Below are 13317 nucleotides of genomic sequence, written 5' to 3'. Positions count from 1 at the left end.
TCCGAATATATTACAAGATAGCCAATTTGAAGATACAATAACTTTGAGATAGGTCTACTTACTAGACAAACCCAACCAAGTCAATCTGTCCAATAATTAACCAACCAAACAAAAAATGATAATCCAATGCATATATATATATATATACATATCTCATGACCAGTCCATACCCAAGTCCATAGTTGTCCATACAAAGCCTCTAAACCAAACCAAAGAGTATCTAGTCGGGATATGTCCCTGACCATAGCCAAAAGTCAAAGTTTATTAAAATACCAAATTATGTAAAGTAATCTAAGACATAAAATAGATGCCTTCTGAACTATGGAATCTCACCACTTCAATCCAAAATTGACTGTTCGCGAATTTGATCAATGAGCCAAAGGAATAGTATAACTGGTTCTGACATCACGTGAGGATACAGCCACCCAAAGACTGGTTAGCAGGTGAACACTATCAAGTACTCAGGATAAGGATACAAAAATGCCAACCCTTAAAGCCAAGCAAACAACCATATGCATACATATCCATATGTATATGTATATATGATCCATGCCAAGAAAGGGAATCGAGTTTAGCATGCCTTTAAAACCATTAACCTGGGTATGTCTATATTAACCTTCACAATCCACCCATGGGCTATATGGTTCTAGTGTCACCTCCTGGACGGGCCTCGATGCATGCAAGTGTAATTAGGGGATTCTCGTGTACCCCATAAGTATATAGATGGTCTCTATGACCAATCCTTATGTCGGCAAACATTAGTTTCTAGTTTTCATCCATTGGATTCAAACTTCACGATTAGCTATCACACTCCTCCATTTAATGCCCAATTAAAACCATTTCCACAAAACCAAGCCACCAATTTTATTATTATTAATCGATGCTATTATAAGTGGTATCGTCATACCGACAATAGCTTGCAATCAATGTCTTTAGCCAACCTTAGGGGATTCCCATTTACCCCATAGTTTACATTATTAAGTTCACTTAGGGGATTCCCATGTACCCGCAAGTACATCATTATTAGGCTTACTTGAGGGATTCCCGTGTACCTTACAATGGTTTCATTATTAAGTTTTTCTTGAGGGATTCCCATGCACCCCACAAGATAGTCATCATTCAAACCAATTTCATTATTCCATTCGCTTGGGGGATTCCCCTGTACCCCATAAGGTTTTCATTCAAAATAGTTTTATTACCACAACGGCATTACCATTTAACCTTTCCAAACTGTTTAAACCAGTTCAAACCATTCATACTATTCAAAACTATTTAACCCATTCAAAAACCATCCAAACCAATTTAGGGACCTATAACCAAACCGCACGATGCAATAGTTTTAATGAAAGTCCAACAATATAGTAGAAATACTCACATAGGCATTTTATCAAACATGTTGAGGGAATACCTTAACCAAGACCAAAACCAGAGCATAAACCACCAAGTCTAGGGTTACCCATGACCCATTTATTAAACCACAATCAATAAGCATCCATATTGCAAACCATAACCAAAATACGTAAAAACATAGTTTGAACCAAAAGTAAACAATACTTATCAATATGCATCAAACCCTCAACATTGGTATTCAAATCCACCATATATAATTCAAAATCAATATGTAAAATATACTAAAACATGCCTTTAGTTGGAACTAACAATAAGGGAGGAGTACATGCCTTATACAAGATGATTCATGGAAGAAAACTTGACTCTTGAGCCCTTGCAAGAATACTTGTAGAAACCCTAGCCTTAATCTTCAAGAGAATGTTTAGAGAGAGTATTTGAGTGTTTTGATCTTCAATGAATGTTATGAGAGGCTAAAATAAGTTACATAACGTGGGGACTTAAGGGTTTTGGGGTGGGAAATGTTCGAAAATCCCTATGCTTAAAAGCTGAAACCCAACCCGCAGGAGGGTATAACTCACCCCCTAAACCATCCCCTAGGGTAAAAATGGTACCCTAAATCATACCATTGACCTCCTCTTGGTAACCCATAATGACCAACATACGACCATACATTCCCAACTCTTATGCCAAGGTACGAGAAGTACCCCTAAACCATACCTTAGATAGATTCAACTAGGCTAATCAATAAGAATCATACGACTTGGCATCATATGACTTGTCATCATACACCTTGTATCTTACCAGATGACTAGTGTGATGTTGAGTCATATATTGGATAGAAACCAACATAAAACGCACTTTCTAACATACGAGAGAGGGTCACCAAGTCATATCATAGCATACGACTCGCATGCATGAGTCGTACTATAACACCCCATATTCAAGTACGTGTATTGGCGTATTCAAGTACGTGTATTGGTCTTATTTATATGGAATTAATTTTTTATTTTATTTATATCATAATTTGTCCGTCGATGGTTTCATGCGAAGGCTATTGAATAAGCTTTCCAACGATATAAAGATTTTTAAAAATGGATAGGTTTCGGATATAATCGAGTATGTTCGAAACTATAAAACAGTGGTCGGGATATTTGGAAATAGTAAATGTGCAGGAAAATTTCCTGCACACAAACTACTGAGGCCAGCCAAATTTTTGGGTCAACTTAGAACAATCATAACTCCCTTAATATAATAAACTAGGAGAGCTGCGACCTATAAAAAGAAATATCTTTAAGTCTTCTTTCCAATGCAATTAGTTTCATCCAAATCCAACATCTGAGTAAGGAGTTATACTCATTTTACTTCAGCCTATCAAAATAGATTTTTAGGGTCAACTTCAAATGACCATAACTCCTTGTACAGGATGAACTGGGTGGCCTACTTTATATTAAATGAAATCCCTTTGAATTATCCTTCCAACGATACCAGTTTCACCCAAATCTGTTATCGGAGCAAAGAGTTATGGTCGATATACTTTAGCTTATCAAAACAGTCCACCAAAGGACAGATTTGACATTATTTAAATTTTAAAGGCATTTTGGTCATTTCCTACTATATTATGGACGGGAATATGTGTATATATACATGTATATGAGTTCAAAAATTCATTTTCATCATCAATCATTGAGGAAGAACAAACCCTAGCCAAATTTGACCTTTAAATTACTTTTGATTCAACCGTAGAAATTCCAAAGTAATCCGATAACTGCGTTTGTCATCTCGAGAGCTTCAAACGGCACCTATTATTTGTGCTAACAGGATTGCATAATCAAGAGGTGAATTCTAAGGTATGAATATTATTTTCCTTTGTTCTTTTCCATATGTATATGTGTGATAGAGGATTATATGTATTGGTTGTTATTGAAAGGTGATGAAAATAGGGTTATGGACTATTTTGCATAGTTTTGTTGTATTGAATTGTGGAAAGTGGATATGGTAATTGAGTGATGGAAGGTGGATATGGTAATTGAGTTATGGAAGGTGGATATGGTGATATACTATTGAATTAATAATTATTTATGTCTATGGCTCAATTTGGTTTAATGGATTAGTTGGAAGGATAAATGAATCCAAACTTGATATTAGAGGATGTTGTATGAATATGCATGGCACTTTTAACCTACAGAGGTATGGACAAACAAAAAATACCATTCATACATTGGAAGATATGCTTTGAGCCTGTTCAATTGATTATTGTGGTAGTTGGGTTGACCACTTACCTCTTATGGAATGTTCGTACAATAATAGCTATCACTCTAGCATTGGTATGCTCCATTTGAGGCATTGTATGGTAGAAGGTCTAGATCTTCTATTGGGCTGTTCAAAGTTGGTGAGGCAATATTGTTTGGTCCTGATTTAGTTCATCAAGATATGGAGAAATTAAAGGTGATATGGGATAGGCTTAACACTGCCCAAAGTTGCCAAAAGTCCTATAAGGATGTAAGGCAAAGAGAGTTGAAGTCTGATGTGGGTGATTAGGTGTTCTTGAAGGTGTCTCCCATGAAGGAAGTGATGCACTTTAGAGAGAATGAGAAACTTAATCCCCATTATGTTGGTCCTTATTTAATTTTGAAGAGAGTGGGAAGTTTTGCTTATGAGTTAGAATTGCCTTCGAGTTAGGGTTTTATTCACCTTGTGTTTCATGCATCCATGTTAAGTAAATGCTTCGGTGATCCTTCTTTGGTGGTGACTATTGAGAATATTAGTGTCCCGGACTCCCTGTCTTGCGAAGAGGTTCTGGTAGAGATCTTAGATAGACAACTTCATAGATTGTAGACTAAGGATGTATCATTGGAAAAGGTATTTTGGAGGAACCATAAAATGGAAGAAGAAACTTGGGAGGCAAAAGAGGATATGAAGGCTAAGTATCCATTTCTATTCCATGTGATTGATGAAGAAGCTTAAGGTATGAATTATATTCTTCTTTGTTGTTATTCGGGTTTATCTTTTGATTTTGGTGTATTGTTATCATTCTCATGTAAAACATGTCTTAGCTCATCATTCGATGATGAATGATCCTTAAAAGGGGATAATGTAACACCCTTAAAATTTTGAGTATTTTATTTTTGGCTTCCCATTCTTGAAATATTGATGTTTGACTCAAATTTTGTTCAGGGATGTTAAAAGGGCAACTTGAAATAGTTTTTGAATTTTTAGATGGGGTTTGGGGTGGTTTTAGGTCACGAAGGCAGTAAGCCTCCACGATATTAGCCTACAAAAGAGGTTAGTCTCCGCAATAACCTCCATGACATGAAAGATAATCACTGTAATAAGGTTCCTGACATAGAGGTTGGACCTCTATGATAAGGTTTGTGCCACAGACCTATTGTAATTTTGGGCTTTCTTGTTCTTTTTAAAATGGGATGAGGGGTAAAAGGGGTCGATACTTGAAACTCATCTTTGCCGATGTGAGATTTGTTTATGGTAACTATGTACATGATATGCACTTTATATTTTAGGGATGGAATTAACCTTTTTAGATTTCTCTAGTACGTGTGTCCAACACGTACTAGGGCCCTTTCAGCAGAGAAAGCTAAACCAATACAGCCCGTGGGTGCCTTTAGGATGGTAAAGCTATACAGTCCAGGTTAATGATTTAAAAATACATGCTAAACCTTGTTCCTCTTTTTCCCAATATATGATATACATATATATGTACATATTGCACATGATGTTGGGCATTGGGTTTTACTCGTATTCATATTATGGATTATGGCCTTACTTTACTACTTTATCCCTGAATTACATGCTAGTACTCCAACCGCTAACCATCTTCAGACGTTGTATCCCCATGCAATGCACAGTCCAAGGCAAGTCTACATCTCCTGCATAGTGTTTAGGTGTTAGTGGTTAGATCGAGAGTTGACTTGAAGTAGTGAGCTTTTATCCTTCGAAAGACTTTATTTCACATTTTGGTTTCCCTTGTCTTAGACTTTATTTTAGATTCGTTTTGGCTATGGTTCGAGGCTTGTCCCAATATTCTAATGGTATTCGATTTTGTTAGAGGCTTTGTGGGAAATATGGTTGATGTTTGGTATTAGTATTTGGTATTGTGGATGTTTTTTAGATATTGATCTCATATAGAATTTTAGGTTTATCTTTTCTATATTGTCATATATTTATTTGTTATATTTAAATAGGTTAAGGGGGTGGTCTCTGATCCTCGGTGGACTTGTGGTACCTGTCACGACCAAGCCCTAGTTTGGATCATGACAAAGTTGGTATCAGAGCCTAGGTTTAGTGTCATTAGGTGTCTACAAAACCATGTCAGGTAGATTCTCTTTTATGGGTGTATAGCATACCACACTTATAAGAGAGAGGCTATGAGGCACTTAGGAATGTTTCCCTTTTTTGTTTGTCTTATTTTTGGGCTATAGAGTCTAAGGTCTTGGACACCTATAACCCCAATTTATTCCCCTTTCAGATCATGCCTCCTAGATAATCTAAAACTTATGCAAACTCATCTATCCCTAAGGACAATGTTGTCGAATCTCATCTAACTTATAGGGTACATACTCGGTTTAGGATCGCTGCTTCTAATATCCCTGTAGAGTCCCACCTGCCTCTACTGATCCTTCTCCAGAGGGTGACATTCATGTTCAGTTACCTCGGGGAGATATCACTAATGCTAAGTTCCACCAATCTATTCATCTATTGACTTAGTTGGTGACATCTCAGTAACGCCAGATAGGTTCTGCTGGTATTTTTAGGAGTTTATTTGAGGCTACTAGAGTTGACCAGTTTATGAGGATGAGCCCTCCAACTTTTACTAGTACTAAGGTTGAGGAGGATCCTTAAAGTTTTAAAGATAAGATAGAGAAGATCTTTTAGGTTATGCATACTATTGATGTAGAGGGTGTGGAATTCATTAGTTATTAGTTGAAGGATGTGGCATAGTAATGGTACGAAGAGGGGGAGCAACTTAGGGGGATGATGCTAAATCTTCTTTGTGGTAGCATTTCTCTAGTGCATACCTTTACCACTTTTTTCCTCAGGAGTTGATAGAGGAGAAAGCAGACAAGTTTGTCAATGTGAAGCAGGCAGGATGTCAGTGAAGGAGCATGCCTTGAAATTCCACCAGTTGTCTTGATATGTTCCTGAGCTAGTGTCTAGCCTTTGGGCTAGAATGAGAAAATTTTCTCTTGTTTGTCTTATGACTTGATTTTGGAGAGAAAAGTTGCCTTGTTAAACAAGGATATGGACATCTCTAGACATGTGGTGTATATACAATAGGTTAAAAAAAAGTAAGTAGATATAGGAGAGAAGTAGAGTAAGAAGTTTTTCTATTCATATAAGGGTAGAGTTCAGCAGCAGAGTAGTAGAGATGGTGGGAAATAGTTTAAGAAGAGGTGGGGAAACTCAAGTTCTTATATAATGGCTAATGCTCCTTATTTAAAGTCATCCGAAGATCATCACTTTTAGAGTAGTGATAGTTCTAGGGCGCAGGGTGTCAATGTCAGGCCTATAGGGCCCAGTTAGCTCCGCCATATTCTCCTTATAAACTGTGTGGTTGGTTGTATCATAGATTCTGTGATAAAGGGAAAATTAGTGTTTTAATTATGGCCTGCTAGGATATATGTTGAGGGGTTTCCCTGGGGGCAAGGTTGCTTCAGGGGCCAATAAGGTTCCAGATGCCACGTCGTCAGGTCCTGCACCAAAGGTGCCACATCTAGTACCGGCACAAGTCAGAATTGCTTGTATGCTCTTTCTACCCATTAGGAGTGTAAGGCATCACCTAATGTCATCACTGGTATGTCAAAGCTCTTCTCTCTTTATTTGTACTATAAACCCCTTTTGTGTTTCTACCCTAGTGGAGACTTTGTGGTTACTATAAGAGTCTATAGGGGCTGTGTGGTATCTGTTGGTGGTAGGGAAACATTGGTAGATATGTTTGAATTAGACATGCTAGATTTTGATGTTATTTTGGGGATGGAATGGTTGCATTCGTTCTATGCCTATTTAGATTGTCGAACCCATAAGGTTATTTTCCAATTCCCTAATGTGCCAGTTATTGAGTGGAAAGAGAGCTTCTTAGTGCCTAAAGGAAGGTTCATATCAAATCTTAGAGCCTAGAAATTGATTTCCAAGGGGTGTCTTTATCATCTGGTTGGGTTAAGGATTCTAACTTTGAGGGTCCTACTTTACGATCCATTCTCATGGTTAGTGGATTTTCTAAGGTCATCCTTGATGATCTTCCTAGTGTCCCTCCCGACAGGGAAATTTATTTTGGGATTGATCTTCTTTGGGACACTCATCCTATCTCTATCCCTTCTTATAAAATGGCTCTGGCTGAGTTGAACAAACTTAAGGAGTAGTTAAATGATTTTATCGACAAGGGTTTATCCACTATAGTGTGTCTTCGTGTCGTGCTCCTATTGATGTTGAACATAAAAAAGATGGTTCTCTTTGAATATTTATTAATTATCGTTAGTTGAACAAGGTAACTGTGAGGAATAAGTACCCTTTTTCTAAGATTGATGATTTGTATAACCAACTTTAGGTGCTAAGTATTTCTCTAAGATTGACCTCCATTGGGTTATCATCATTTTAAGATTAGGGAGGAGTATATCCCTAAGACTACCTTTCATACTCGGTATGGCCATTACAAGTGCTTGGTCATGTCTTTTTGGTTGACCAATGCCCTGGTGGCATTTATGAATATCACAAATTGGGTATTCCGTCCATTTTTGGACTTATTCGTGATTGTGTTTATAGATGATATTCTGGTATATTCAAAAAATGAGGTGGATCATGCCAGTCACCTCTATGTTGTGTTGTAAACTATAAAACATCAGCAATTATATGCTAAGTTTTCAAAGTGTGAGTTTTTGTTGAATGACATTACTTTTCTGGGTCATGTTATTTCTAGTGAAGGGATCATGGTGGACCATAGAAGGTTGCAGCTATTAAGTGGCCTAGATCCATGAATCCAACCGATATTCGAAGCTTCTTGGGTTTATAGGATTTTTATAAGAGGTTTGTGGAGAGCTTTTCATTGATTGTTGCACCTTTGACTAGGTTGACGCAGAAGAAGGTGAAGTTTTTATGGTCCAATGCTTGTAAAGGAAGCTTTGAGAAGCTGAAAGATAAATTGACTTGTGCTCTGATTTGACTTTTCCTGAGGGTAGTGCTGGCTTCGTGGTTTATTGTGATACATCACGGGTGGGACTTTGTTGTGTATTAATGAAGTATGGAAAGGTAGTGGTGTATGCTTCTTGGAAAATGGAAGTTTATGAGAGGAATTATCCAACTTATGATTTGGAGTTGTTGGTTGTGATATTCGCAATGAAGATTTTGTGGCATTATCTATATGGGGTCTATGTTGACATCTTTTCATATCATAAAAGCCTGCAATACGTATTTACCCACAAGGAGTTGAATCTCAGGCAGAGGAAAAGGCTTGAGTTTCTCAAGGACTATGACATGATTCTCCACTATTATCCAGGTAAGGCTAACGTGGTTGTTAATGCTCTTAGAAGGTTATCTATATGGAGTTTGTCTCATGTGGAGGAGGAGAAGAAAAACCTGGTGAATGATATTCACCGTTTGGCTAATCTTGGAGTTTGTCTCTTAGATTTTGAGGACGGCGATGTGTTTATGTAAGAGGTGGTGAAGTCATCTCTTGGCACTGAGGTTAAGGAGAAGCAGGTGTAGGATTCTATCTTGATGAAATTCAAGGATGATGTGGGTAAGCATAAGGTAATGGCTTTTGAGATTGGTGGTGTGATGAGTGGTTATTTTACCTCTTATTTTCACTCAACATTCATGTACATTACCTTGTTTTGAATGAATAAATGAGACATATTCATGAGTAAATACACTAATATCCACTCTTTGCAGACATAGAGTTGAGGAGATCAAAAAATATGGATTGGAGCTAAAAATGAAAAATAGGAAGCAAAGAAGAGTGCAGCTGAAGACCTAGACTACATCAGCTTCAGTTACCGCGACTGTGGTCCTCAATCTGCGGTCACGGTCAGTCAAAACGGTCATCATAATGCGGTGGTGGCACACAACTGTGGTCGCATAGACGTGATCGCAGACAGACATGTGCGATCGCGGTCATGCGGGTATATGCCCAGGGGCAGATCTGTAAAATCACTTAGACAAATTCCAAACCATATATAAGAAAAAACCCTTTCGTCTTTGGGTATTTCTTTCCTCATAAGATATCTTTGAATTCTAGAATTAAAACCCTAATTGGGCAAGTGTGTAATTAACTTTGGAGGCTAAATTTCTTAGGATTTTTGTGAAGAATGAATGCTTTGGATAATCCTTATGGTATATGTCTCTTTACTTCTTCATGAGTAGCTAAGTAATTTAGTCTTAGGATTATGTTGAGTAGAGTGTAATTTGTGCGTGGGTATTGTTGTGTTTTCATGATTATTAGTTGTTAAGTAAGGATTTCACCATTGCTTGAGGTTGTGAGATGGAAGTTGATAGGTGAAAGCCCCAAATCTCCAAATGGGTTTGATGGGTGAAAACCTCAAACTCTAAAAACCCCTTATCATCCTCGAAAGAGGGATGAAGGTGAATATGAGGTAACCCATAACATCCTTGAAAGAGGGTTATAGGGGGACAAGGCAATGGTGGGCAATTAAGCCTATGGTTTACTCCCTTTTGCAATCTTAGAAATAAGTGTATTAGGAGTGCAAAACATGTCAAGAGCATCATCTTAGAAATAGGGATGCTTGATTGAGGTTTTAGGTGATTATGAATTTCACAGTTGTTAGGTGCTCGAAAGAGCCAATGGGTGCATTGTGGTTTTATTGAAATATTGACCACAATGACCTTCGACCTAGCCTATTCTTTATTTAACAACTAAATTTCATGCTAAACTATCATTAACCCACATATTTTTTCCTTTAGGTAGACATAATCCCAAGATTTTCTCCAACATCGTTGGTTAAAACAAAAGTGTTGTCTCTTAATCATTTGCTAAAGATCATACAAAAAGTTCCTAAACAAATCCCCCCATTTTATTTTACATGTCATTTTTTTTGGCATTCTGGGTAATCTCGTAGTAATTTGAGCACACGTAGTGTTTGAAGTGTATTATTCGCTCCTTGAGATTCGACTCCAATTCAAATTGGGTTACTTGAGAATGACCGCCTCACCCCTCAATTATGGGAGTGAGTTCAACGTTATCAAAATGGCTCCATTGTAGGGGAGTGAAATTGATTTAACTTGTTTAGCATTCTTACTCTGGAATACCCAGCGTGGTGTAATTTAATTTATTTGTTGGTTTTGAATCTTTTGTAGTTAATCAAAGCGTAAACAGAGCAATGAGTGATAACGCAATCAATATGGGCCCCCTCGATGCCCCTCGTGATGATGCAACCCAATTAAATGAAGCAGGACAAACAAGTGCAATTCGCATTCCACCAACCAATGGAAATAGAGTGTTTCATGTGACTAGCATTATGCTTCACATGTTACAAATGAATGGTTTGTATGGGGGTCAAGCATATGAGGACCCAAATGTCCATTTTAAGAACATTACGGAAGTTTGTGCGCCATTTAACATAGCACACATTACATAAGAATCCATCTGACTTCGACTTTTCCTACTCTCGCTAATGGGTGAGGCAGTTTTATGGCTTTGCTCACTTCCACCCAGCTCAATTACATCATGGGAAGAGCTTACCATAGTGTTTCTTGATAGATACTTCCCACCATAAAAAATGCTTCAAAAGCGGGATGAGATTGTAAACTTCCATCAAATGAAGGGAGAACCATTATTTGAAGCTTGGGAGAGGTTTAATGAAAAGTACCCCAATGCGCAAATTATGAGGTCCCAAAAAAGATGATCCTCAAGATTTTCTATAGTTCTCTTGATCCATAGAACAAAACGGTGGTGGATAATGTGGCAGACGACTTTATAGTGAGATTGCATCATCTTGTGGCCTTCCGATTGATAGGAGAAGTATCAAAAAAAAATCAGGCTTGGCATACCCGAGATACCAAAGTTTCCAAAACCCCTTATACTACCTCTTGGTTGCTAATGAATAATGAAAATGAGAAGAAAAAAGGAGGATAACATGGCCAAAATGATGACCCAAATTGAGCTCTTGACAAAGCATGTTATGGGTGCACCTGCGCAAGCGGTAAACATCGTAGCATCAAAATCTTATAAAGTTGATGAAGAGGTAAAGAAGTTAGATGGATAAATCTGGTACTTGATAAAATACTAGGGGGTTCCCGCCCTACCTATAAAAGGTTAGGTGGGAACCAAGGTTGGATGGACTGTGAGCGGGAACGGGATTGAAGAGATCATGAATGTGACTATGAACATTATGTCCCTCCTCATGATCTAGCTCAATCCAAGGAATCTAGTGTCATTGACCCTAAAAAGTTCAAGACCGGGGATATTTTAGAAAGGGTCTTGAATAGAGTATAAGGCCCAGACAAGATGGTCCATGAGTTGAAGGGTGATTTCTCTAAAATCTCTCAAATGGTGGTGTCTCACTCTGCCTCTATCAAGAAATTGGAGACCCAAGTGCGGTAAATATCCACGCAATTAAATTCTAGACCTAGAAGTGGACTTTTGAGTGACATAATTGCTGACCCAAAGATCGATGCCTAAGTCCTAGCAATTGTCACAAGGAGTGGAAGAGCACTTGAGGAACCTTATAGATAAGACATAAGTGAGAATATACCCAAGGCCAAATCAAAGGAGGTGACGCCTTAAAGAAGAGAGGTAAATGATGATAAAGAGGTTAATGAAAGCGATGAGTAGGTGGTTGAATTTGAAAGGCCACAAGTTGAAGCAAGAACAACCATCCAAGTTCCTCCCTATTTCCTCAACGTTTGTATAAAAAAGAGGAGAATGAAAAATTGAGGAAGTTCATGGCTAAACTTAGTAACCTATCGATAAACATCCTATTGCTTGAAGCTATCCAAGAGATCTTGGGATAGGCTAAGTTGATATCCTAGAAGAAAGTTGTTAAAGGTGATACTATTGAGGTCACTCATGGATGTTGCTCTATCATGGATAGCAAGGTTGTAGAAAATAAAGATGACCCTGGAGCATTCTTTATTCCTTGCACAATTTGGACATATGAATTTGCAAAATCTCTATGTTACCTTGGTGGGAGAATCAACTTAATTCCTCTTTTCATATACAAGAAACTTGGTTTGGATACCCCGATGCCAAGCTCTATGCAACTCTTGATGGCAGACCGCTCTATAAAAAGGTCGGTGGGTATATTGTTTGACGTCCTTGTGAAAGTGGATAAGTTCATTCTCCTGATTGATTTTGTGGTATTGGATTGTGAAATGGACAAAAAGGTTCCTATCATTATTGGTCATCCTTTCTTAGCCACTGAAAGAGGCATTGTTGATCTAGAGCTGGGGGAGATAAAATTTAGAGTGCAAGAGGAAGAGGTCTCTTTCAAAATCTGCATGTCAAAGAAGCAAACCGTGGAGTTGCAAGTAGTATCCGTGGTGGATATTGAAAATAAGAAGATAAATGAAGAGAAATTTAAGGACCCACCTTGAAAATAAAGGAAAGAAGATGTTATGTCACGATGATAACGAAGGCGCTAGGTGGGAGGCAACTCAAATATTCCACGACAGTGGCTCATATCCTTTTTTGTTATGTTTTTATAGGGTAGATATTATCTTTTGCATATGAATAACCCATGTATTTGTGGCACTATAGAGTGCATTGGATATGCTGAACAGGGGAGAAATGTGTCAAAAATTGAGTAAAATGCTAAACAGGGGAGAAGAATTGCTCTTAGTTACTACAATCACGGTCCCTAAGTCCGATCGCGGTCAGACAAATATCCGCAATCACAGTCCTTTAACCGCAGATGCGGCCATTTTTTCCATTTAACCCCTAGTTTTTCTCATTTCTCTCACACTCCCTTTCAGGATTGTGCTCTCTAATTTGGGCTAATTTCT

The 13317-nt window shown here is 37.9% G+C and overlaps 1 protein-coding gene across 1 annotated transcript; it reads left to right on the top strand.

Annotated features, from left to right (window-relative positions):
- Window positions 1–12399: 12399 nt before the first annotated feature.
- LOC107871845 lies at window positions 12400–12909 on the top strand. Its single transcript, XM_016718717.1, has one exon. It carries the CDS (start codon window positions 12400–12402, stop codon window positions 12907–12909), a length of 510 nt encoding a protein of 169 aa, XP_016574203.1.
- Window positions 12910–13317: the final 408 nt, after the last annotated feature.

The sequence above is a fragment of the Capsicum annuum genome, chromosome 5 (assembly GCF_002878395.1).
Source record: "Capsicum annuum cultivar UCD-10X-F1 chromosome 5, UCD10Xv1.1, whole genome shotgun sequence".
NCBI lineage: Eukaryota > Viridiplantae > Streptophyta > Magnoliopsida > Solanales > Solanaceae > Capsicum > Capsicum annuum.
The sequence above is the reverse complement of the archived record's forward strand: the minus strand, read 5'-3'. Positions and strand labels throughout refer to the sequence as shown.

Excerpts from the sequence above, each read along its gene's own strand:
- LOC107871845 (XM_016718717.1), top strand. The coding sequence starts at position 12,400 with ATGGATAGCAAGGTTGTAGAAAATAAAGATGACCCTGGAGCATTCTTT.